This window comes from Falco peregrinus, chromosome 1 (genome assembly GCF_023634155.1).
Source record: "Falco peregrinus isolate bFalPer1 chromosome 1, bFalPer1.pri, whole genome shotgun sequence".
Classification (NCBI taxonomy): domain Eukaryota; kingdom Metazoa; phylum Chordata; class Aves; order Falconiformes; family Falconidae; genus Falco; species Falco peregrinus.
Window position 1 is genome coordinate 78,057,643 of NC_073721.1, and position 26,306 is coordinate 78,083,948.

Genomic DNA, 26,306 nt, shown 5'->3' on the forward strand with positions numbered 1-26,306 from the left:
GAAGACCTACTTTTAGCACAGTTTCCCAGTTGTTTGTCATACCAATAGCACCATGCAACTAATACAGCTATTTTCTTCACCAATTATTAACTGGACAAAGACTATTTGTTTGTAGAGCTGCACAGAAAGTCCAGAGAGGAAGCGAGCAGTTTCAAGCTCCACGTGCACACCCTGCGATAGGCTTGGGATCCTCTCCAGATCAGATATGCCTCGCTCTTCAGGGGCTGATGGCTCTGCTTCAGGCAGCAGGGAAGGAGGCAGGCCTGGGTGCTTGCTGCAGATGGGCATGCATCTTCCAGGCAGAAGCCCATCTCTCATGTGGGCCCAACCACCCGTATGCCCAGGGCAGGCAAGGCTGCGGTCAGCAGAAGGTATCTGAAGGCCATTGAGCAGCACTGCGGCTCTGCCTGAGGCTCTGCTGTCAAGGACCAGCATGCTGGTTAAGTCAGCATCTGCCGAGCAGACTCCCCGTACAACTTTTCTTTCCACTGTTCATGGGAACCAGCTTCCACCAGCCAAACTCTTCTTCCACCATCTTTTCTCCACCTAGCTCACCTACATGGCCAGACCACACAAGAAAGCACGTTAAACAAAGCCAACAGCAGGGAAGGTATGGCGGCAGTGTAAGCCTCGAGGTACCCTGCAGCTTTTTTTCTGGCAGGAACTTTTCCAACATGAATTAGGCAATGTCTCTCCTGAACACTGAGGCATGTCAAGACAGCTGAAGGATCAGTAGTTTGGCATCAATATTCCACCCCCAATTTGGAAGAGAGCTGGAACAGTTCCCAATTAAGAGTGCCAAGCTTGCTCCGGAGAGCTCAAATGGGAAAACACAATGAGCAGCGCTGGCAAAGCATCCCTAAACAAAACCACTGGCTTCAGAAGTTTCTGGGATGGATGGCCGATACCTTCAAGGGGTACAATGGCTTGAATGCAATAGCAGGGTGATCTGTGTGTACACCGAGGCTTTGCTGGGGGTCCATATTCCCCTCCTATGCAAAACACCAAGCAGCGGCTCTGCCAAAGCTGACCCGTACCACATCAACACCCCACTTTAACCTCACTCAAAACACACACAGGCTCTCCTTGAGAGGGAAGGAGCTGTGCGGGAAACACAGGGCACACAAGGAACAATAAGCCAATCCAAGGTTTAAAGCTACACTGATCAGAAAGAAGTTTGCAGGAACAGACCAAGCAACTCAAGATGGGAGGACTCGTAAGAAACAAGAAAGGGTTAAAAGACCACCAGGGTAGGTCACATCAGGTATTTGCTGCCCTTGATCTGCACACCCATGTGCTTGCAGGGCTGACCCCTGGATCAGTGAGGAATGACAGAGGGATGCTTGACCACAAGATGGGCACCTCAAAGGTCAAGAGAAGGGAAGTATCTGTATTTGAGTGGTCATCTAAAACCAGCCCCTCAATTTTTGCAAGTAAAACCAGCTCCACTGTCAGTTTCTTGAAAAAACTCGGGGTTTATTGATTTAAACTGCAAACAGTCATTACAAAAGAGATTCTCTTTTAAATAAACTCACACAAAGAGGAAGAAAAAGCAATGTAGTGAACAGTAACTGGGGGGGGGAAATAATTACATTCATTATTCTCTTTGTGCCAGTCCCGTTAACCTTGGCAAGGAAAACTCCAAACTTGGAATACAGAAACACAAAGACAAACTGTATCTGGAATGTCTTCAGATAGGCACTTTGAGCCCAAGGCTTCTCCTTGAAGAATCTATATAAAAAAAAAAAAAAAAGTCTTCCTTCCGCGCTGTCTCGCAACAGAGCTCAGGTATGTACATTCTAAAGCCCAGGTAGACAAGACCCAGGGGAGGGGAAGAGGAGGAGAAGAGGAAAGGCAAAGAAGCACATTAACTCAATTTGCAGTCCAACATAAAAAAAAGGGGGGGTGTGGGAAAATTCTAAAATAAATAATCCAAACACAGTTTTTGCATTTTTTAAATTAATTTTTCATTTTTTAAAATAAAATAACCAAAAAAAGTGTAAAGTTACAAAAAATGTCATTGTAGTATAATATATTAAACTGTGGGGAAAAAAAAGGAAAAAGACACTTCACAATCTTAAGATTAATATGGAAGATCATAATTTAAACATAAAAGAATATATTCTATGGATTCATCATCCCGATAAATATGAACAAAATTAACAAAAAAGCATAGGTTTCGGCAATAAATACGTTTTGATAAGTTAAATAAGCTTTTTTATATTGTTGTGCAGTGACAAGCAAAATTTGCTCTCCAATTTCTGAAAAGTTATACAAAATTAAAAACCCAGAAAAAAATAATAAAAAGCTTGGCGTGAGTGCTCTAAGATAGGTCTAAAGTACTCTAGAGCAAAACCATTAAAGCTATGTCTACTGGAACTTTGTTTACACGAACTTGTGTGTGTGTGTGGAATGACTTCTGTTGGCCCCACCCCCTCTATTTCTTTATTTAAGATGTCACATGAATATACGGGGAACTTTTAGCACCAAAATCTAGTCTCTCATAGTCCATCTCGGTTTTGTCTTGTTTTCTTCCTCCCAGTCGAAATCCCACTCATGTTACAACCTTTGTCCGTTCTCAGCTTTTCTTCCCACAGACCTGAGTGGATCCAGGCAAGATTAGTCTTTAAGGGGAGGGGAGAAAGAGGACTGGATGTTAACGCTTCCCCACATGCCTGCAGCCTAGCGGAAACTGGCCAGTGGGAGAGGGCGATGCAGTACGTGGCCAGTGGAGGGAGCTGGGTCCGGACATTTCCTGCACATCTGGAAGTGCAGAGCTGCTGGTGCCCTCTGCAGCTGGAGAGGTAATACAGTCACAGTGAAAGTGTTAAAGGCACTAATTTTGTAAACGTTATTGCTTTTCATTGTAATTTGGCACTTAAGGTTTAAGCCAGTGGGTCTACAGCAGGCAGGTGGACAGGTTAACATCCAGCTTGGACTACTGGGGACAGGGCAGGGGGAGTTCAGCTTAACATTGTAATAAGAGGTGGGGGGGAGCAAGAGGAAAACCCCAGATTAGTCGTCGGAGATGGAGAGTCTGCTGAAGATGGGAAGACGTCTTGAGGTGTCCAGGATAGGGGAATCTGAGCCGCTGTGGCTGCTGCTGGAGCTGCTCAGATAGCCCTCCTGGTCAGAGAGGGAGTCCTGAGGACTGGGCGGCGAGTCAAACATGTTGGGAGACTCAGACATGGGCCTGAACAAAAAGGTGGTGGGGGAGCCCCCGCTGGGCACCTGCACCCCCATGCTGGGGGCAAAGAGACTGACCAGCTCCTGGCTGGAGAAGGTGAAGGGGTTGCTGGCGCAGTCAGGCAAGGTGGGGGAGCCCAGCAGGTCATCAGCGCTCAGCATGGGCGGCGGGGTGATGGAAGTGGGGCTGTCCAGCAGCCCGCTGGCAGCAGTGCTGGGGAAGCCGGCGAAGCTGAAGCTGTGCTGCAGGCGGGGTCTGTCGGTGACGGTGGGCTCCCGGCCCCCCGCCACGGCACGGCGCTCCTCCGCGTTGTGGATGAAGTGGCAGCGCGGGCCGTAGGGGCAGAAGCCGATGGTGTGGAAAGTGCGGCAGAGCTCGGTCTTGTACTTGGGATGGCGAGTGAGGCTCCGCAGCTCATGGATGCCGTGGGCGAACTGGCACTTGTCGCCGTACTTGCAGGCGCCATTCTCCTCGAAGGGGCGGCACAGCTCTGTCTTGTAGCGGCTGGAGTTGACCTGTCCCCCGGGCTGCTTCTGCTGCAGCAGGCGCTCGCCGCCCTCGGAGAAGGAGCGGTCCCGGAAGCGGCTTTCCCGGGGGCCCAGCATGGGAGCCGGCTCCCCTTTCAGGCTGCTGAGGAGCTGGTTCTGGTGGAACTTGGAGTTGGGCAGGGTGACAGAGTGCCTCCTAGGGAAACCCCCGCCGGCCGGGGTACCCACCGCCTTCCTGTCCAGCAGGCACCCACCGACACCCGACGGGCTGTAATTCAACATCTTATTGCTCTGCGGGAAGAAAGCAAGGGCCGGTCACTGCCACCGCCTCCGCCGGCGTCCCCATGCAGCCCCGGGAGCCTCCCGCGGCACAGCACGGCGCGGGGAGCGGCGGCGGCCGCCCTGCCCCGACGGGCTCCCCCGGCAGCAACATCTGCTTCAGCCCCTTCAGCCGCTTCACCCGAGGGCCCCGGGCCGGCCCACCCCGCCCGCCCCCGCGCACGCAAGTAAAGAACGGAGCCAACCGCGGGGGAGCCGCTGGCCGCGTCCGAAAAGGCTCCGAGGCCGGAGCTCCGTTCCGGGAAAGCTCCCCGGGGAACGGCGGCGAGCGGGAAGGGCGGGCGCCGGCCCCGCCGCTCCCCTCCGCGGCTCCCGCCTAGCCCCCGCCGCCCCCTCCAGCGGGGCCGAGCGAGGGGCGGCCGAGCCCCGCGGGGAGGGAACCCGCCCGCCGGCCCGCCCGGCCCCTCGGCAGCGCCGCCGCCCGCCGCGCCGCGCCCAGGCGTGTTACGGCGCGGCGGCCCCGGGGGCAGGGGCAGGGCCCGGCCCCCCCCCAGCCGGCGCCCGGGCTCGGCCCGCCGGGAGAGGCGGGGCGGCGGGAAGCGCCGGCCGGGGCCCCCGCGCCCCGGGACGGCGCAGCCGCGCTCGGTCCCCGCCCTGCGCCCTGCGGCGCTAAACCAGCTCCGGACCAGAACGCCGTGGGGGGGGGCGGGGATCCCCGACACGGCCCCCGAAGCCGGCGGCGCGGCCCCGACGGCGCGCTTACCTTGCATAAAACTTCGCTCAGGTCGAAGATGGTGGGCGACACCAGGGCTGTGGACATCTTCGGCGCCGAGGGGGGGAAGCGGGTGGGGCAGCGGCACAGAGACACGAGGAGTCGCGGCGTGGGTACGGCACAGCCTCCAGCGCCCCGGCGCGCAGCCGCCCCCCGCCGCTGCTGATGCCGCCACCAGCCCTCCCGGCCGCCGCGCCCGCTCGCCGCTTCCAGCGGGCTCGCGGAAAGCTCAACTTATAAAGTTTCGGACTTGCCCCCGGGAGGAGGAGCCGGCGGCGGGAGGAAGGGGAGGAGGAGGAGGAGGGCAGGGTGATTGACACCGCGACTGAATCACCCGGGCGGGCAGGCCCAGAAAAACTTTCGGGAGGAAGAAGGGGGGGGGCGAGAAGAAAAGAAAGAAAGGGGGGAAAACAGGAAAGCGGAAAAAAAAAAAAAAAAAAAAAAGCGGCGGGCGGCGTGGGGGGCGGGCTGCCCGTCCCGCGCGGGAGCAGGCAGTGGTGCGGGCCGCCGCGCGCGCCTGTGTGCGAGGCGGGGGGTGGCGCGCGCGGGCGGCGGCGGGGCCGGACCGGAGCTGCGCTCGCGCTTACCCGCGCCGCGGCCCGGCGGCAGCGCTGCACCCCCGGGAAATCCAGCCCCGCGGGCGGCGGGCTGGCCGTGCCGGGGCGGGCTGGCCGTGCCGGGGTTGCAGCCCGGCCGCGGCCTCTCCCCGCCCGCCTCGGGTGCGATCGCTCGGATGCATTTTCGGCGCGGCCGCTCGTCCTCGCGTTTTTGCAGGCTGGCTGTCGCGGCGTTGCTTCGCACCGCTGCCCCGGAGCCGGGCTTTTTTTCTAATTTTTGTTGAAACCTGGCACGCTCAGCAAGGGGAAATAGCTCGCATCCGCAGTAATTTACATTGTTAAAATAGGGGTTTGCCCTTTAAAAGGGTGCTTGATAAATGCGGCCTTTTCTCCCCGTATAGTCCTCTTCCAGTCTCCAGAACTTGAAATTGTAAAACAACAAAAAACCCCAACAAAACCAAAAAACCAACAACCAAATAAAACAAACTCTGAGCAAGTAATCTGCTCCAGATTTTAGTTGGCAAACTATGATTCATACTGATATCGATATGGGGGGGGGGGGGGGGGGGGGGGAGGAGGAGGGGGAGTGGCGGCAGTTTCGTGTTTAAAAAAAAAAAAAAGAAGGAAAAGCAAAGTGCTTCGGGGCTTGGCGATACCTGGGTGCCTCAGCGTGAAACCTGCTGCCCCTCAACTCTTACCCCCCGCCGAGGCATGGCTGGCCCCGACTGTAACTGCAGGGGGTGTTTCACCTCAGGCCGGGCGGCGGCCCCTGGGGGGGGGGGGCGGGGGTCCCTGGGCTGCGCCCGGGCCGGCGGGGAGAGCAGGACCCCGGCCCCGCCGGCGGCCATCGCACCGGCACCCCGGCACCGTCACACCGCCGCGCCGCTGCTGCTTGCTCGAGTCGCGGGATCTGGACTTGGCGCTGGCGGCGGATCAGTTCCCCTCCTTCGGTCTTCCAAGAACGGCCAAAATAACCAACCGAGAGAAACGCCCACAGGCTCCGTCTATTCCAGATTTTTTTTTTCAAATATTATTTACTTAAGGAGAGCAATCAGGTTCCTCGAATTTCCTTCTCTTTCTAGTTTTTTTTCTTTCTTTATCCTTGCCTTGGCCAGAAGTGAGGAGCAACCAGGGCAGAGACCAGCCTATTATTTTCTGCAGTTGTTTACTCATTCTGTAGATGGTGCTTGTTCCCAGGGCTCTGAACCTCTCTATAATTAAACCCATTTTAATTGTTAGGTTAGAAACGTCATTTCGGGGACTTTCCAAGAGTTACCGAGAAAGCCAGCCGAGATAACCATTTCGCTCCTGAGTCGCTCCCAGCCCGCGGTTCGGCCGGGTTCCCCCCGCTGGCCGGCTGCGGTGCGGGGGAGCGGGGGGGGCACCGTGCGGGGGAGTGGGGCTCCCGCAGCTCCCGGGGCTCCCGCGGCTCCCGGGGCCCCCCCGGCTCCCGGGCCCCCCCTGCTCCCGGGGCCGGCTGCCCCGCTGCCAGCGCAGCTGCCCACCCCCGCCGCTTCTGCCTTCCTCGCCCCGTGTCGCATTTGTTTTGGAAACCGGGGGTTTAAGGTTGCACATTTCCCCGGATCGAGCGGCAAAAGCTGAAGCCAAGAAGGAATTTTTTCACCAGTGATTTCGCTTGGCGCAGCCCGGCTCCATGGTGGTCTGCTTTGCATTGGCTGCGCACATGCTCACATCAGGAATTTAGCTGCTCACCCCACCTCGTGGCTGAAAGTCAGAGCCCTCCGGGCCAGAGTGGGAATTTGTGTGGGCATGAATTCACACCGAGCGGAGGAATGAAAAAATGGGAGCCTTGCACCTCCTGCCAGAGCCGTGCCAGAACTTTGATAGATGCAAATGAATAAAGATAGGTAAATGAATAAATGAAAGTCAGTTATTAAAGAAGATTACTGAAAAAGCAAATGAATGCAGTGCCATGCTCACTAGCTGCCTTGTGGGGGTCAACCTGTCCAGGCCCAGCACATTCCAGTTGGGATACTACAGCTGGGCCCAGGAAGCAGCAATAAATGTCCACGACTTCCTGAGCCCTTCCCAAATCCATCCTCAGTGCCCAAGCAGCTTCTGGAGCATTCTCGTTCCGTGGTTCTGATGCAGGCAGATGCTAAACATACTGCAAAATGCAGAGGAATAAGATTTTTTGTCAGACCTGTGCACACATTTAATGGAGGAATTAAGATCTGCTTTCCTGAGCGAGAGCTGAAACAGGCCAGAATGGCCAGAAAACCGGGAAGAAGCAGGGGCAGCGGATGAAATGATAAAGGCAGGAGGTTTAAAGGAGTACTTTTTCCAGTCGTGTGTGCATATAAAACTGTGGGCTTGTTGGCACATGATGTTGTGGAGGTCAAAAGTATAAACAGGGTCAAAAAAGCAATTTGACAAATTTATGGAGGAAAAGTCCCTGGAGGTTTACTAAAGGCAAAGGCAGACCTCCATGGCACATTGCTGGACAATGCGCAGCAGAAGTATCACTCTCATTCCCCTGTTTTTCCCGCTAAGCATCGGCTGCTCTTGGAGGTAAGAGGAAGGCCACAAAGACCTTTGTTCTGACTCAGCCTGGTTAGTTTTGCATAGTTAGGGTCTACTTTTACACTTGATACTCTGTCTAATCCTGATGGGCTCAGAGGTGCACCCGCAAACTTGGGATTTGCTGTGTGGCGTCAGATTGTTCAGGCCAGGCAGGAGGAGGTCAGCACTGGGAAGTACAAATCAGCACCATCTCGTCCCCGAGCTGCTGGGCACAGTTTCACACAGTGGCCTCTGCTGAAGGCTGGAGAACAGTCTCACGGGGTAGCTGCACTCCTTGCCCAGTTTCACTCCTCGTCAGGGTAATAAGAGGTTACTTTGAGTATGAACTGAATCCAAATGCCAGCTTTGCCACAGATATATTTGGTGATGTTACAGCTCCCATAGCAACAGAAGAAGATTGCTATCTTGAGACACCTCCACTTATCCTTCACCTGGAGCCGTTTGGCAATAGGAAGCCTGCAGGTCTGCTTGCGTCAGTCAGTTACTGAGTGAGAACACAGCGCAAAAAAGCCTGAACTGCTGAAAACAAGGTGGTGGGGGGTGGTGGTTTGGTTTGTTCCCCCTCCTACCACTCAGTTCCCAAAGTTTCAAGGTAGGAAAGGGAAGTGCTTTCACACGAGCAAGGTTTTCCCCTGAGAGTTTTGGATGAGTTAGGCATTTCGCTCCCCCGCTCCCATGGGAATCGTCATGTAAACAGACATGTCTTTTCCGCAGTGGTGCTCCGATGTACGGAGGCTGGGGACGAAGGAAGAACAAACCTCCTGCCTTTATTTCTGCGGGGGGTGTAAGATGAGTCGAAGCTTTTTGCAGTCGCTGTTCTATTCATATCTTTTGGGTCCAGTGCTATTTTTGTTGGCTGTGTCCCTGGAGGTGGAGGTGTGGAAGTGCCTTTCTGCTGGTCTCCACAAGCAGGTGTAGCTGTTCCCTCTGTTGCAGGCGCCTCCTCAGATGCTGTGGCCTTTCGGGGGGAGTAGGCGGATGTCAGCATGGCCGTTCTCCGTCTGTCCCTAACTTTTTAATCCTTCCTTTTATTTTGGCCTTGCGCTTCTTCCATGGAACATCTCTGGGTAGCCACTGGGAGGTGTGAATGGCTCGGGATGGAAACCACAGCTTGTAGGTGCGCCCTCTGCCAGGCTTTTCTGGCACCCGGGGGAGCCTGGCCTCCGCCTGCTCCCAATCGAGAGGGATACTACCAGCTGCTCGGTGAGAAAACAAATTCACAGAGATACAGGAAAGTGTGTTAAGGTGGTGGGAAGCAATGGGAGTGAGATTCCTGGCAGCTCGGGTATGTAAACATTCATAAAATAGAGAGCGTGTGCATGTGTGTACTTTGTGGTGGCAGGAAACCCAAGAAGCTAGCTCCATTATTTTTGCTGGAATTGGTCACAACAGTGCCAGACGAGTATTATAAGCCCTTAATCCTCCTGACTTTACACCTGTGAACAACCTAAAGACCATCCAAGGCGATCTAAATTATGGGACATCTTTACTAATTAGTAATAGGGTTTGGGATCCGACTTGGTTGTTCATAAAGAGGGTTTTCTGTTTCTCGGCAGCTCAGATGCTGGGCTACCTCTGGGGGACGTGAGGGGAGGGGGAGGCAGGAGGTGGAGGTAGTGTGTGGCCTCTTCTGCAAGTGTCACATGAATGTGACTAGCCTGCCACAAGTTTAGCAGCACAAATGGTGGCACTGACAAGATGCTGCAATGGAAAAAGCAGAGGTGGGTGCCCTTTTAGCAGACGCAGGGTAGGGAATTTGGCTGAACTTAATGGATCTAGGTTATAATTTCCAGTGGAAATACTAATGCAATTAATACATTTCCACATAGCAGGACAGCAAGCCTGTGTTAGCGTTTAGCTGTTTGCCATGATTGCTCAGGTGGCTGGGCCGGCCACATCCTGGGCTCTGTCCAGCTGCACCCACATGCAGCCTGTGCTGGGCTGAGGCACAAACCAGTGTGGAAAAAGAATAGGTTTGAGGGGCTGGAGGAAAAGAGCATCACCAGGACTGGCTGCTACATGGTTGTGGAAAGTGAAGGTGCCTCAAGAGGAACCTCTGCTCCTGGCCTGGGTGCCGGGCTGTCGTCACTGCACCCTGGCTCCCTGGCAGGGCACCCACCAGCCTGCCCAGCATCTACACACCCAGTCCGTATGTGGTGCACAGGGCTGGAAAGCCCAGCAGCACCCTCCTGCAGTACCACAGACCTCCCGCCACCTCCTGCAGGGAAATCTCCCTGTTCTTGTTGGGGTTTGTCAATACTTCTTAGTGAAGTTGCAGACCCTTTAGGGCAAGGAGCAAATCTCATCTGTCTTTCCTCCTTGAGTGCGCTGCAACTGCATGAAGCTGAAGAAGGGTTTTCCATCCTGCTGGCATGGTAACGGGAACTGAGAAAGTGCCCCAGCCTGGGTACAGCAAGGTGAGGGATGGAGCAAGAGATGTTTCACACCACTGGTGGAGGAGAGCTGAGAAGCAGTATGCCATCCCACTGCAGGTCCCTGGAGCAGTTCCCCGGAGCAGTTCCCCATCCCCCTGTCTGTGGGAAGCACCCCCATATGGGACAGCTTGCACAGCTGGCTGCCAGCACCCTCGCACTTGGCAGTCCCAGGGTCCCTAGCATCACTGTTAGTCCCAAACTCAGGAGCTGCTATGGTGTACAGCAAAGGCACAGCTTCTGTTAGGTACCTTTAACTGGGCCTAGTCTACACAGGGACCTATGCCTGCCAAGGCAAAGAGAAGTCAAATATCTTTTATCTAAACAAATCGTCGTTCAGGGTAAAGCAAGTGCCAGAAGCTTTAAAGAGGCTGTTGGCAGTTTCCAGAAAAAGCAGCAAGTGACACCTGCTGCACATCAAAACAGCAATTGCCCTTGTATCGATAGGGTGGTTAGTTCACGAAACAAAAGTGATCAGGGACATGGAAAGGCACAGATCTCAGAAACCAGCACCAATTCCACATTTTTTTCAAATCCTGCTTCCACGCTCCCAAGCCCATACACAGCAGGGCGATAACACAGCACAGCGATTTCTGTTGGCCTCTGCCCGTTTCCAGCTGGAGCAGCCCTGGCTGCTGATTTATTCAGCAGACGTCAACCAGTGGAATGTTTCAATGATTTTTCCCTCCAAAAGAATGTGCTAGGACTAAATACTTTCACCTTTCTTTTTTTAAAGGAGAAAATGTAAACCTACTTGGGAGCCTCTTGGATTGTGTCATTTGTCTGACGTGCAATGCTGGTGGCAGCTCACCTCCAACAGGCCCGGCTGTAACCCTATGAAAAATGCCACTTCAGCCCTTCACAGTGGAACTTGTCATAACCTGATTTCCAAACACACGGGTTGCGCGCCACGCTTCTTACAGTTCCATGAGAGACTTGCATCAGGGAGGCAGCTTGCTTTCCCACCTATCCCGTTCCATCAAAACACACTTTTAGCGCCAGGCAGGAAGCCAAGGTCAAGTCTCCTTTTCTTTCTTTTTTTTTTTTTTCCCCTCCCCCTGCCTGCTCTGAATACATTATGATACAGGCTTCAGTTCCACTATTCTGTCTTTTCCCACAAGACCGTTGCCTCATTCAGACCACAGCGGGGAACAGGCTTTCATCTCTGCCAGCTGGGCATGGCTGGAGCACCCCATGCCCGTAGGAGCTGTGTGGGGAGGACGCAGAGGCGAGGCTTTGCAGATTCCCAGGCACAGAAGACAGAGGGATTTGGTCAGGTCCAGTTCTGGGAGGGCATTTCCAGGGTATCTCTCCCACTGCCTCATTTATCAGGTTGGTAGTGAAGAATATCGATGAGGATGGGATTCCTCTCACCTGATTTTAGGTGCCTAAAAGTTAGGTGTCTAAACCTAATTAGCTGGACAGGCTTCCTGCATAGCCAATGGAGACAAATAGGCACCTCTAGCATGTGATTCATCTCACCTATCTTGAACATTTATCTTGAGAAGGGCTGACTCACTCAGCAGCCAAGCACCCACTTCTCTTCTGTGCTGTAAAGGCAGATCAGCAACTTGCTGAGGATATGACAATTAAATTTTGGATGTCCCAAGTTAGGCAAGGTAAGTCCTACCCCCAGCTGCAGCAGTGTCTGTGGGAAGCATTGTCACTGTGCCCCTGCTGCACACCCACACCCACCCTCCAGTTTCCCTCAGAGGGTCCGTTTCCAGCCCTTCCCAAGCAGGGCTGGGTTTTAGTCTGTCCAAATCACATAATCAGTCCTTATCATATTATCAGGCCAAGTTAAATATTTATAAAGCACCTGGGGGCAGGGTCCATGTCTTTCTCCTGTTTGTATATTCCTTCGAGGAGCAAAGCCCCCATGCCATTTGCAACCTTTCGTGGACTAGTGCAATGCGGCAACGTGGGTCCCTGGGCCAGTCTGCAGGTCTTGATGAAATGCAGCCGGGAACACAAAAAGAGCTTATGGACATTGGGAAACAAGCAGAAGTGAATCATAAGAGTCAGGAGAAGCTACTAACGTGTGGGAAAAAGGCAAATGTGCTACCTCGGCACAAACATATAATAAGGAAGTATGTAATAATAATTATTGTTATTGTAATACGGTCTGGGTGAGCATTTGGGAAAAAGATATCTAATAACTGACAAGTGACGTGGCTCGGTTTGTTTTGATCTGAAATTCAAACAATGGTTGTGTTTATAAGGCAATAATACGCAGGGCACAGAGCACTGGCATTGCACCAACTATGCACTCCCCAAGTCGGGTTTATGTAGGTCATGCCAGACAAATAATAGTGTTCTTCAATATAATTACTGATTCATTACGGAGAGGGAATGTAATCGAGTCTGTCTGGATTTCAGGGAGGCGTTAGATATGGTAAATTCATACATTTGAACTCGGATTGAGAAGGCTTTGTGCGCTTGCCTCGCTCTGCTCCTCCGGGAGTTAGCGGTAAAATTCCCGCTGCAGCCTGCCCCGGCAGCGCGGGAGCCTCCCCGCTGGCTGCAGAAGGTGCTGGTGCTCCCACCACCCTTTGCAGACTCTCTCAGCACCCTTTGAAGCACTTCACTGGTCGATGGGGAAACTAAACTACGGCTAGACCAAGACCTGGATCCATATGTGCTGGACCTGGCACTTAGCTTAGGCAATTGCCCCCGCCCCGTCAGCTGCCCTCCATCCCAGGGGCACCCTGGCCCCTCCACTTCTGAGCTTCCTGGTCCATCTTCTGGATGTGTCTCTTTACACACATTATTCCACTGTTATTTCAGGGGGAAGCGGTAAAAGCCAGAGGACAGGATGGCCCAGCCAGTGCTCACCAGCCCCCTGGCCTGCACCAGGGAAGTAGAGGAGTACAGGAACCTTCAGTAACAACTGGCTGATGCTTTGGTTTCTTTGTGCTGTGCAAGTCAAAAAGAAAGATGTAAAGGTGCTTTTAAAAATAGTTGCAAGGGAAGTTTGTGCTTTGCCACCCGTCTGCCTCGCAGTGCTGTTCCCTGCTGGATGCCATCTGTTGATAAGCTTTTATCTGTCCTGAACTCAGCTCTGCGTACCAAGCCACCCGTAGCAGTGTACTTGCTCTGGCTGGACTGCCAAGACGCACTTTTTCAGAGACTTGGATGCAACTGCCTTGTGGGTAACATCCAGCCCTGAGCAGCAGCTGGCGAAGCCCAGCCTGTGCACTGAAAGCCTGTTCAGCATCAGCATCTGACTGTCATGGAGCAGGGACCACACAGTGGGGGACAACACAGTCCCTGGCAGGGTGTGGTGACACCAAGACCTGTGCAGTAAGAAATGGAAGGGAAGTGTGTGTGTGTAAATAATTTACTAGCATGACCTAAATGCTACCAGGACTTTGTTTATTTTTACGAAGTCAGTAAAGAACCACGTGGATTCCAAGGCTGGAGTTTGGGGACCAGAGGCTCAGAGGTGACACATTGCAAAGGCATCCAACCCCTCCATGCAGGAAGGCAGATGAGCTGGGAGCAGAAGGCTGCCTTCTGAGTTTCTGAATTTTCCTGCATACGGAAAGTTTTGCAGAGAAATGAGAGACGGAGAAATGCCACGTGTCTACAGGTGACTGCCCCAGAGAGGCAGGAGCTTCACCACAGGCTCTGTGGAGGGAGCAGGGAGGGGAAATAGTTTGCTGGATGATGCCTGTTATCTATTTCAAGTAGGGTTTCTCGCCACCTGCAGCTGCCAGTGCTGCACTGGGCCCTGGGTCCATGGAGAGGTAGGCTTTTGACTGAGAAACAAAAGCAAAGCCTGGACTAATCAGCATCAAAGAAGAGCTAATCACGCTTCTCATGAGAGCAGAGACATTGGGCCTGGTGTCTTAGTTGCCTTACAGTACAGGTAATGAGCATGGATGGGATGCCACGATGCCCTGCTCCACAGCAGTTTCCTTGACATTGCCAAGCCCAGGTGGTCTGGGAGATCAACAGCAGGGCACCTCCTCCCTACAAATCCTTGGCTTTCTGTAAGAGGGTAAGAGGTGTTGCACACACGTGAGACATTGATTGTTGGCTGCTGGAGTTGTGAGAAGAGGAAGGCTGCTGCTCCTCTTTGTTCCTACTTTTTTTCTTTAAGACTCTGCTCCATAGATCGTGTGGTTATAAGAGAATCTCATTTTTCGGTTAATAAAAGCATGCTTTTCCTGCTAGCCAGTGCAAAGAAAAACATGGAAACTCTGGAGCGTGAGCCGAAGACTGAAGAGTCAAAAGGCAAACATACAGAATTCAACATTATTGGTTTTAATTTTTTAGATTATGTTCTTTAGGTGACTGACAGTATTTTGGAACATGACTCTCAAATGTTTGGGATTAGCTCTCCTGGAAAGGAGAGGATGTTGGCTCTCGAGTGCCGCTTGGGAAAGGCCCGGATCCCAGCCCCCAGCTCTGCAGGGAGCTGTTACTTGGCACGTACCTAGAGCTTAATCAGAAGTTTGGGACCACCTTTGGGAGGGGTCAGGGAGAAAAACAGATCACTTTTTCAGCAATCCTGCATGTGGCTGGTCCAGCTGGCTAATAGGTCCAGCAGTAATTCCTAACAGCAAGAAACTCTCCCCTTCAAGGGCTACCTGAAGTCCTGTGTGAAATGAGACTTCAGCCAACGGTACAGGCGCTTCTTAGTGGACAAGTATCCACACAATGTAATTTCTGCAGTAACTGGTGTCTTGGTGTCAGCCGTGACCATTCTCCCAGCCACCCAGCAGAGAAGACTGAAATTACCTGGAAATAAATTTCTTCATTAAAGTGTCCTTCCAGCTGAGGCTTTGCACTGCCCTGCAATAACAGCACATGCACATGTACCGCTTTGCTGCTTGCACGAGTACAGTGCTGGGATGCTGGCTGGCGTTGTGCAGCTCCTCCCAAGTTCACATGTGTTCAAGATGCGTGGTTCAAAGATGACCAGTCTGTCACTTCTAGTATTGTTGATGGATCAGAGCCCCACAGATTCAGGCTGTGGAGGATATGATAGTGTCTGTTTCAAATACAGCTGTTCCAAAATGCAAACCAGAATTTGTAAGTGCCACTGAAATGGTGAAGACCCATTGGGGAGCAGGTGTGTGGGTGGTGGGTGGCAAAGGCTCTTTTGGTGAAACAGTTCAAAAGAGCAAGTCTGCTGGCAAAGAGAGGGTCCCACGGTCACCTCCAACAGTATAAGCAGAACGAAAAGCAGCAGCAGCAAAAGCCAGTAACACGCCAAAACCTAAATGTCCAGGCTAAATCAGGCCAATAAAAATAGCTGTGCTGATGAAAGAATATGCCAATCTAAGCCACCTTTCCTGAAGCAGCTGAACCCTCAGTCAGAAAGCTCGTGCCAGGAAGAAGGGCTGTTTCAATGACAATGCTATGGAGGGGGATAGCTCTGCCTCATAGCTGGGCTGTATATGGTTACGGCCAGTTTGCATTTGTGAAGTGCATGCTTTTCCGTATCTCTTTAGTGCCAGAAAAAGCAAAAAATAGGTATTTCTGTGCATGTGTGCATCAGTGAGTTCACGTACTAGACTAGGAAGACTGTGCATATGTGTGTGTGTGTCCATGCTAGCTTAAGGAAATGTGTACGTGTGTAAGAACAAGAGCTAGTGAACATGTGAGCAAGACACTGAGTGGCCATCACGTGGCTGCGTGTGAGCGCCCCAGACTGCAGAAGAACCGGCGTGGGCTGGGCGGGGGTGCGGGTGTTACGCAAGGGCGAGTAGGGCTGCGCGAGCGCTCGCTGATGCAAGGCGTGGGGAGCGTGGGTCTGCGCCGGTGCGAGGGCAGGGCAGCAGCAGTGTGCACGCAGGCGCCGGTGCGTGCGGGAAGGGAGGTGATCGCTAGCGCAGGGCAGCACACAGGACACCCTGGTGCTGGAGGGGAGATGCAGGGAGGCTTTATCCCGACTATTTATACAACACAGTTTGGCTCGGCAAAGAGTTAATGTGGTAAAGAAGAGTCTAGAAGGGCTCCTGCCAGCTGTAAACGGAGCGATCAGCATACACAGGATGTGGCAAGCAGCTAAAGGCATCCCGTTATTAACTTCACTTTTATTTCAAGGGGATTCACTTCTCTGTTCTGTTTCCCATCTGGGAAGTGAAACCTGAGATCATGCTACCATTAAAAAAAAATTGGTCACAGTTCATTTGTTTTTCTACTTTATTCTTTTCTGTTCGTTTAAAAGTTACTTTGCTTTTCCTTGAATGGAACTTATTGAAATTGCTGGTAACACATTAAGTCTTCACTCTCTGTTTCTCTCCTGAGGAATTATCTCATTTGCTCTTGTTTGAAACTGTTTGACTCTGAGGGGAGTGTTTACACCCCACAGCGTGCTCACCGTATGGTGCAACCCGGAGCAGAGGGAACAACACGGGTTCCGCCTATGCACAGCCAGAGCTGGCCTGCGCACTGCTTACAAGGTGCTTTGTAAACATTTATTCATTCTTACACACACACGCTCCCTTCCCTCCCCCCATCAGGTGAGGAAATATTATTGTCACCATTTCACAGATGGAAGAAGTGAATGCAGATTGGTTTGGTGACTCACCCACAGCCACTGAGGCAGATCTAGAGCTGAGGTGTTAAGCTCCAGCCACCTAATTTAACCCAGCAGGTCACGTTCCCACCCAGGGCTGACAATATAGGTAGCGCCATCTCCATCTACCTGCCACCCACTTGTCCTGTGAAGCAGGAACACTCATCTCCACGTTTGCAGAATGAGATCAGATTGCTCTGGCTTACTCCGTGCAATGGTGTCATCAGAGTGCGATATATCATTATGATATCATGATGTTATTATGCCTGAAACTGACACACAGGCCACGCACAGAACAGAGGTAGGCAGTTGAAAATCAGTGACCGTGTGCTCCTTAACCACATCACACGCACACACACCCTGTACCAGGGTGTTGGCTGATCCCACCACGCTGCAAGGATCTGCAAACAATCTGCATGCTGGGCAGGGTCTCCCCACCTTCTCTGGTGGGGCCTGGGTTCACTTCTGCCCCATACAGTCCGGTGCAAATGGCTGAGGTAGGAAAGGAAAGATGGCTACATGAGGCAGTGGAAGGAAAACGTTTGTCTCTCCAGTGGAAATGGCTTTTAAAGCACATGGTCAGTAGCTACAGTTCTGTGGCCCCAGTTCTCTGGTGAAGCTGGTTGGTTTTGAGTGCTGAGCACGTACTGGAAACCAAGCCTCCTAAAGGTGGTTCAGTACAAGCACCTGGGAAACCGAGGCTTCAGTGTCATCACGACTGAACATCCAGGGCCACATGTCGCCACTGTTTGCTTCTGCTTTGCTATTTGAAATCTTTGCCGACATTGTTATCCTCTCCCACAACTGAATCAGAAACAACAGCAATAAAAAAACCCCGCTCCTTATCATCTTCATTTGCTTTTCACACTGTTTATATGGAGCATGATTTCACTCATATCCAACTCATCACAGACGACTGATATTAGTCAGTTCCACTTTCTGAGGCAGGCTCGTCTGGCTGGCTGCGGCTCCAGCCTCGCAGGATGCTGCTGCCACCAGCCTCACCCTATCGGAGGGGAGGTTAGCTTTCCCTGTACCAATCTCAACTTTCATTTTTAAATGAAACAGTTGGTACTTTCTTCTTTTGAATATAACCTTTGCAACAGATCATTCCAGTGAAGGCTGGTGTTGCTTTTTGCCTTGCCATGTGCAAAACTTATTTCTGTTGCCACGATGAAGTCTGCAGAAAGATCCTCCTTGATTTCTGTGGGCTTTGGACCTGTCCCTCAGGGGCTGTTACTGCATGTGTTGAGAGCAACAGCGAAATGCCCACTAATTTCAAGGTGTGAGAGATGAGCATCTCAGAAGTACTTGAGACTGGGAAGGGGATGCATTTCAGTGCCTGGACTGTTCAAAGACTTCCCTACATCTCTTGCCACCATGGTGTGTGGCTTTGGGGTGCACTAGGACTTTACGACTGTAGGGAGATGGAGAGGTGGAAGAATCTTGACCATGTAGAAGGAAGATGGCTTGCTCTTCTTGCTCTGGCCCTCCTTTAGGGACAAAGTGCCAGAGACCTGTGTTGCAGTGAGTTGCACCATGTCTCCAGGCAGTTGCCTCTGGAGTTGAAGTTTCCTTTCCTTACTGAGGGTTAAATGGGAGTTTTCAGGACGTGGAGGAAGGCAGGGTGGCCAGCACTGTGACCAGCGGTGGCAGACCGTGGGCTGGTGTGCAGAAGAGCTTTGAGTCAGCACCTTTCATCCACAGAAATAGACAACCCTCCGTTGTTGAACTGGCAAAGAGTTAATCTCATAGTTAAAATATTACTGGGCTTTACCTGCTCTTATCCTTCCACAGGGCAAGGGGCAAGGGGCTTCGTAGGTCAGCTGGCTGGTACCTGACAGCAGCTAAAGGGAGCCGGTCAAGGCCCAGAATTTGACCTGTGCCTCCTTGGTTAGATCCTCTTCCAAAGTTCATGTCATTCTTTTATAGCCCTTGTTCATGCTTCAGTGTGTTTTGTGCTAAACAGAACGAAGTAAAAAGCCTGCAGAGAAGAAGGACCAGGCCAAAGCTGAGCACGTTCAGTCCAGGCTTCATCAGCCATCCTGCAGTGACACAAGGGTGCACAGGGTGCTCGGGAGGGCAGCCTCGACATTGCTGGCTGCTAAATGACAGTCGAGTCCTTAGAACAGTGCATATCACAGTGCCTAAATCTGAGGAGTCCCTGATGGGGAACGCGGCTGTGCCAGCTGTGAGAGACAAATAAAATGACTGGTTGAGAAGGAGTCACAAATTCAGGGCAAGCGCCCAAGCAATACCCCGCCTTCTTCTCGTAAGAGGCATATAACCAACACCCTGTGGCACTAGTAATCAGAGCCCTGAGTAGCACAGGGTTTGTTTGCTGCTGGCATTGCCACTGTGCCTACCCCAGCCACAGACCTCTGCTCCCAGACCTAAGCTACCAAGACTGCAAGTCACAGTTCCGTTGGCCAAAAGCTTTCTAAACGGGAACAGGGAGCAACCCTTGCTATCTCTGCAGGTTCCAGCTCGGCCACGTGTGGTGCTACACCCATTCATCTAAATGCAGAATTAGCTCTGAAGCTAATGATAAGGCTTTCAATGCCATCACACAGCTAATTTATTTCCCCACTGTCCCAAAGTGCTTCCCAGGTGCTGAAAAGCTTAGCTGCCAAAACCTCCATAGCCTCTGCTGGCGTCAGCGACAACACAGCTCTGCGTTGCATCATATTTCCTATTCGTGCAGGCCCCGAGTGCCTTCAGCCATTGATGTGCTCAGCCTCAGAGCCCCCAGCAGTGGGAGGGGGTGTCGTTCTCCCCCTGACACGGCCAAGGAGACCTGAGGCCCAACAAGGAGAAGTGGCTTCTCCCCACTCACAGGGGAAATGGGTGTTGGACCACCACCACCAGCTGATGCCTCCCATCTTCCATGCGTGTCTTCCCTCCCCAGAGCAACATGCTTCGCCTTGATGTCAGTGAAGCTGCACAATTGCAAACTGGGCGTGAGATCACACTACAACACATTGGTTGTGTTGAAGGCACAAGGTCATCCCACCCTTGGGGAGGAGAGAGGACATGGGTGTATATACACACACGAGCACACCTTGGTGGCTGTGTCTAAACACACGTGTACACATGGAGCTTCCATTTGGAGATGTGCCCCGCATCTCACGTATCTGTTCAGGCAGAAAAACATCAGTGCCACCGTTCCTGCAGCAGAATCGTTTTTTGTTTTTCTCTCTTGGGATCTGGAGTTACTTCTGGTTTGCAAAAATAGCACTGCTCAAGGCAGCCTTCCTGATAGGTGGAATAGTTTCCCCTAGAGAAGAAACTAGTGGAAATCCCCTCTCCTGAGACATTTTTAACTTTGCCAGGAAACGTACAATGGGAGTGACTGCTTTAACTAGTGAGCTGACTGGGATGAGCTAATGGGTTTTTCCATCTCTAGTGTCTAGTTCCAGGGATTTCCATGAATTACTGTCAGGACAGAAGGCGGCAACAGATTGCAACTGTGGGATCTGCTGTTTCAGCTCCACTGACACGTCATTCCCTCAGGACACCCAGTGACCTGGTTAATCTAGTTCTTTGCTTCTGGCTTCTCCTCGTAAATGATTTATCAACTGGCATGGATCCCTGTTTGCTTAAGGAGGCGTGTGACGACCTCTAGCAGACCAGCTGCACAAAGCTACAGCCCGCGTTTGGCACCCGGCTGCTGGTCCCAGCTTGTGACCCCTGGCACTGGGAGCAGAAGGACAGGGCTCTGGCAGAGCCCAATGGCAAGGGCTGATGCAGGGAAATGTGGGTAGTGTTTACATGGCTCTGTGGAGAGCCTTGGTGACTAAGCCTTCAGCTCGTCAGCAGGGGTACTTACAGGCCTGCCTCAGCCCATCCTGACCCCCACAAGACAGAGGTCCTGGCTGGGTGACTGGCTGCCGTGTTTGCTGTATATAAGCTGTGGGGTACGAGTCATGGGAAGCATCAGCTGTGCCAGAGCCAGTCTTTGGGTCTGTGTGCTCCAGAGAAAAAATAGCATGAACGTCCACCACCTTTTCCATCCTCACAAAGTAGCATCAGTGGCAACAACACCAGTCTGTGAACCAGATGCGGTTCTGGAGGTCTTTGTCATGCACACACATAGGTCATCACAGACAAAACACTGCAGCTAAAAAGAAGATCTTACAGATCTAAACTCAAGCACTCAAGCCAGGGAGGTGAGGGATGATCCTTCAGGCTTTTGTACATGAAGCTAAAGGGGTGTGGAAAGAGATCAGATATCACAAATTGGGCACCCCCCTAAAAAATATCTATGGGCAACTCCCTGCCTTCCCTCCAGGCCAGTTATTGCTGCTGCCTGCTGTTTCAAATCCGGTTATCCTGAGCTATGCCTGTTTTGGCAAATACGGTGCAGCAGAGGGGAGGTCCCGTTCCCGTTCCCGTCGGTGCTGTATGCATGCCACAGATCACAGAGATTAGTATGGGAGGAATAGCTCAGATGAGCTGCTTGAGGCAGGTATTGGGAAGCTTACAACAGAGCTGTGCAATGATTAGAAATATAAAACTGTTTAACAAAATCTTCATTTTGGAAGGTACAGGGCCATGCTGAATTTCCAGATGGCCAGAGGCTGTTTCATAGGGGTGGCACCCAGCAGAAAGGGAAGCTGAGGAAGCCCAGCTCCATCAGTGGCCTGGACAGCCCTGCTCCCCAGAAGCTAGGTGTCACACCAACCAAGGGCCACACGTCATCAGGGAGGACTGGCTCAGGCTGCGGCAGGGAATCTGCAGCCACATGTAGGCAGAATCACGGGGTGTGTTTTCTTCTCACATAAGGTTGGATCTGCAGCAGCTTTCAGCTTCCTGGGACATGAGAAGTGGTTTTGTTCATAGCCCAAAATGACGGAAGGTGCAGCTCCTGTTCCCTTTTCTGGGGGCACGCCACGAGCTTCCTTTCTTCGGGCCTCAACAGGAACCTCTGTGTTCACGTACCTCATGCTCACACTCTGCACCTTGTACAGCACACCAGCATCACCGAAGGACAGACAGCTGGTGGGATGTGTGAGGGCTAATCCCACCTCACCAGGAGCAGCCATAGCTACTCTGTGGCTCAAAACCCAAAAACACGTCCCAAAAATGTATGCAGTCTAGGCTGAGCCCACACGCCCTATGAGTTCCCAGTTGTAGTTGCTGGTCAGAGAGTCAGGACAGGGAAAGAAAGGAAGGCTAGCAAGTTACCCCAAAATCATATTTCCAAACTCTTAATACGGGGAGACATATTTTAGGTATAAACTTCGATGTGAATTCCCAGGTGCTGTTAGATTTATATATGGATAACACAGGCTTCAGGCTTAGTTTCAAGCCCAGACTCACTGAGTGTTTGCAGCACCTCTTCCGTAAAGACTCTTGCTCTCCAAACAGTGGAGAAGAGCCTGGTCCATGTAGAAACTATGTCCTTACCAGCAGCACAAGTACAGTTGGCTCAAACCTCTTGGCTTTGCAAACTCAAGCGTGTTCACTGAGGACAGCACAGATGTAGAGTGAAAACTTTACAAAGTGCAAAACCCCCCAGAAGTGCTCCCTGTTCCTAGGGGGATGAAACAAGAGCTGAGTTTTCTCATTGACCTCTTTTGTGGCAGCTGCACAGATCTAGTAATGGCAGATTAAAAAATGCACCCAGAAACTCTGGCAGAGCCAGGACTGGAATCTGCTTCCTCTCATCACCAGTCTCCCAGGCTGGGGAAAAGATCGCTTCCAGGTGCCTGGCTTTATTCCGGTCCTGGCAACACAAGGCCATTTTCTGGTCCATTTTCTGTCTATCTCAAAAGGGTTTTAATTTGTATTTTTGACCACAACCAAGAAGATATTTTCATTGAGCTGTTCACGCAGAAACCATTTTATTGAGCTGTTCTGGTTTTGGTGTGCTAAAATCACCCATCTGGCAGAGAAATTCAGTGCAAGACAGAGAGAAGTCACATACCTCTCAGCTGGATACTCCGGTCAAGACTACAGCTACCTTCTCTGTAGTCAAGGCATCCTCCTTTACCACCACTGTTCTGGAAAGACAGGCTCAGAGTTAAGAGGCATGTGATTCCAGTGTCTCGTCCAGGTCCACTGCTGCTGAGGTTCACATTAAATCTACTGGCAAGATCTAACAAGACTGCATGCAGAAGGGCACAGTTATGGATGTATAGAAGTTAAAGGAATGATAACCTGCTTTTCTTGGACATGGTCCAGTATTCACTAAAGGGATTTCCATGAGCATTACTGGGACTCAAATCAGACCATAAATTTCTTCTGCTTTATTAAAGTGGGAAAAAAAATCCAAACTAAAAATCTATTTTAAAAGTTGTTTCCCCTTTTTCTTATGCATTTATTATCCTTTCTTCTCCTTCCTGGCACTGGGAAGAGTATATCCTACCTCTGACAAGACCTTGATCTGACAACTGTCCATAACATGAGAAGTGCATTCCTGGGTCCCCCAGTTTTGCTGACCGTGGAGAATCACAGAATCATTTAGGTTGGAAAAGACCTTTAAGATCACCAAGTCTGTTAACCCGGGACTGCCAAGTACCTACATGTTTTTTGAACACTTCCAGGGGTGGTGATTCTACCATTCTACCACCTACCTGGGCAGCCTGTTCCAATGCTTGAGCACCCTTCCAGTGAACAACTGACTTGGCCCTGCTCCACTTCAAGGCTCATCACTTGTACCAGGCACTGGCACAGCAGAATGTTCTTCCTGTCTGATGATCACCTCCCCAAAATATCAATTAAAAAATGTCACATTTCTGTACCCTGTGGATGTCATCTGCCTTATTTGTGCACTTGGTTCGTGCAGGGTTGTGACACACACTTCCCACAAGTCATCTAAGGAGGAATATTACACGTATTGAGGCACTTAAAGATGCTGGCAGAGCACCTAATTGGATTTCAAAAGGGCATTGCTTCTGCTGCCTTTTGGTTTCAGTACAGGCTGGACATGTAAACCCCAGTTTCCGTCTCTAGGCAGCAAACACCTTTAAGGTCTGGCTGACAGCCTCAGTCCCCCCTTAGACTATGGTGCTTAGCTCTCAGGGTGTTGCAAGGATGGAAGAAGTAATGACTATGAGTTCTCGGGAAATATAGAAATGGGGTCAACTAAGTAACTTTTAAATCAATTAGAAAGACAGTCTATTAACACTTTCTGCTAACAGCCAGCTTTGATTGATTCCTATGACTCCCACTGCCAGCATCTCCATTCACACAAGGAAACAGTTATGACCCTTCTCCCTCAAAAGGTTGGTTTATCTCATTTAATATGGAGAGAGCATGAAGATAGATGTATCAATGTGACATTAACTCTCCCTTTTTGTTCCCATGCTTAAAAAAGAAAAGCAGCATTCAAACCTTAAAGTGGAAAGTGAATCACAGAGTGGCCATGGATTGGAGCCATTAAATGCCTAGCTGGATTTTTTTATTGAAACAACGGAAGCAATTAACTGCACAAATAGCTTTGGCAAAGTGGGCTTTAAGTTCTGTGAAATTCACAGCCCTATACCCGAAAAGGTCAAGTACAGCAGCAAAGCCTTTGACCCTTCTGAGTGCTGAGGCACTGGCTCTCACCCCAGGATCGCTGCTGGCGCATCAGGCAAAGCACACACTAAATAGGTGCGAGCGTGAAGCCTAAAGGAGCTACCACATCTCTGCTTTGATTTCCATGCAACTTCGGAAATGTCAGGGTCAGTTCCCAGGGAGCAATTCCTGGTCCGTTACAGGTAAGTGTGGAGCCCAGAGGGGAGCAAATCCATAGTCCTCCTTTTGAACAAGAGGAGAGAAAAAAACATATCTAGTTTGTTTCCAATGCTGTCTTGACTGCCCATAGGTTTTGGTCTGAACTACTAAATTGGGAGGCCTGTCTATGCCCCGTGTTTGAAAGGAAAGCTTTTCTGTACTTTTTAGCATTGTGGTGTGTGAGCAATAGGGCTGCCATCTAGAGGCCAAAGCAACTTTCCAGCACATTCTCTGGGACAGCAATGGCACTGGCAATAACCTGCTCCCCACACTACCACCTTGTAAAGGATTTCTCATTTCTAAATACAATTGCTATAGTAAAAAGCACTTCTCCATCCACCATCTCTCATTCAAGAATTGCATATCCTGCCTTAATCAATCCAGCCTAAGAATGGGCTATATATATATAGGTAATGAATGTGTCTGCCATAGGGGTGAAGGACAGTATGAAACACGAACTATAAAGCAGACACTTGCAGGGGCTTTGGGGGTGGTATTAAACATGTGGGTTTGAAAGAGTTATAGCAGGGAGACTCAAGTATGGGACAGGGCTTTGTGTTGCTTTCTTGGTCACATCAAGCTCTATAGCACAGAGCGAGCACAATTCTCAGCGGCTCCTCCCATTGCTGCTCCTCACTACTTCCCAGCTTGGGAAGAGTTTGCTCTGAAAGTGCCCCAGAACTGCATCTGTTTTGGCTCTGAATGTGCTTTTCTCCCATCCCTACAGCAATATCATTCCTTTCTGGCAACAAGCATGGGGACCAGGCCTGCTGAGACCAGCAGCAAGCTCTGGCTACCTAGGCCTGGACACCGTCCTTCCCAACTTGTCCCTCAACTGAATACTTCAAGTCAAGCTGATACAAACTCCCAGCAACTGGAACCAGGCTGGAACTTGTCTTGGTGATTACAGCCTGTACAGAAAAGTCACATCTCAGCTCATGCTCCTTCCCCATGGCTGCTCCTCTGTCTTGCTGCCTAATCTTCTCTCTAGTCTGGCTTAAGTATGGCCTTTCCCCATGCATTTCCCTGCAGCAGGTGTAGGAGTCGTTTAATACTGACAAATGTTAAAAGGAACGAGGCAGAGGACATTCACAGCAACCTACTGCTCTCCATAATGCCCGATGCTAATTTGAGGTGTGTTAAACCCTTCTACCCCCCACACACCTCCAGCAGCCAAGCAGGTTGAAGTGGAGCAGGAAAGCAAGGGATGCAGGGCAATACTCGGGCCTTGCAGCTGGAGAACCCCAGTCAAATGTCCTCACAAAGCACTTCAGTTTTGCTTGCACAGTGCCTGCCCTGTGCTCTGCACCCGCTGTATTGCAAAATCCCCCGTTGATGTGACTAAGCGTCACGCTCTGCAGCCTCAGCTTTGGTTTCTAGCTCTCGCAGCCCTGAAATGGAGACGGGGAAGTGTCAGACTCTTTCTGTTCTCCTTAACTAGGACTTTCTGACCACGGGTGTTTTTGAGTCCAAGGGGCTGGAGGGACCCTTCAGTCAACACTATCACGTGAGTGGCTAAATAAAAACAGATCTAAACCCAGTCAGTGCTGCTTACATCAAGGAAAGGGGAAGCGGCCGTTGACTCCAGCAAGCACCAGCAAAGTTCTGCAAGAGGTGGCTAAAAATAGGGCTGCCCCCTACAACACTTCCGTCCTGCCTTTGACACACTCGCAGCTCTCACATCCCATCGGCCTCGCCGTTTCCTTGTCGCAGGCTCGCCTCACACCCCGGCTCAGAGCAGCCCTTCCTGCCTGTGGACAGCCTCAGGAGCTTTGAAGTGCGGGCAGCTCCCT

At 51.4% G+C, this 26,306-nt stretch overlaps 1 protein-coding gene across 1 annotated transcript; it reads right to left on the reverse strand.

The window, feature by feature from the left end:
* Window positions 1-1,455: 1,455 nt before the first annotated feature.
* ZFP36L1 (ZFP36 ring finger protein like 1) lies at window positions 1,456-4,961 on the reverse strand. The gene is made up of 2 exons (XM_055790952.1): window positions 4,718-4,961; window positions 1,456-3,966 (listed from the first exon to the last, which is right to left on the reverse strand). The coding sequence occupies exons 1-2, from the start codon at window positions 4,772-4,774 to the stop codon at window positions 3,016-3,018; spliced, it is 1,008 nt and encodes a 335-aa protein (XP_055646927.1). The 5' UTR covers window positions 4,775-4,961; the 3' UTR covers window positions 1,456-3,015.
* Window positions 4,962-26,306: the final 21,345 nt, after the last annotated feature.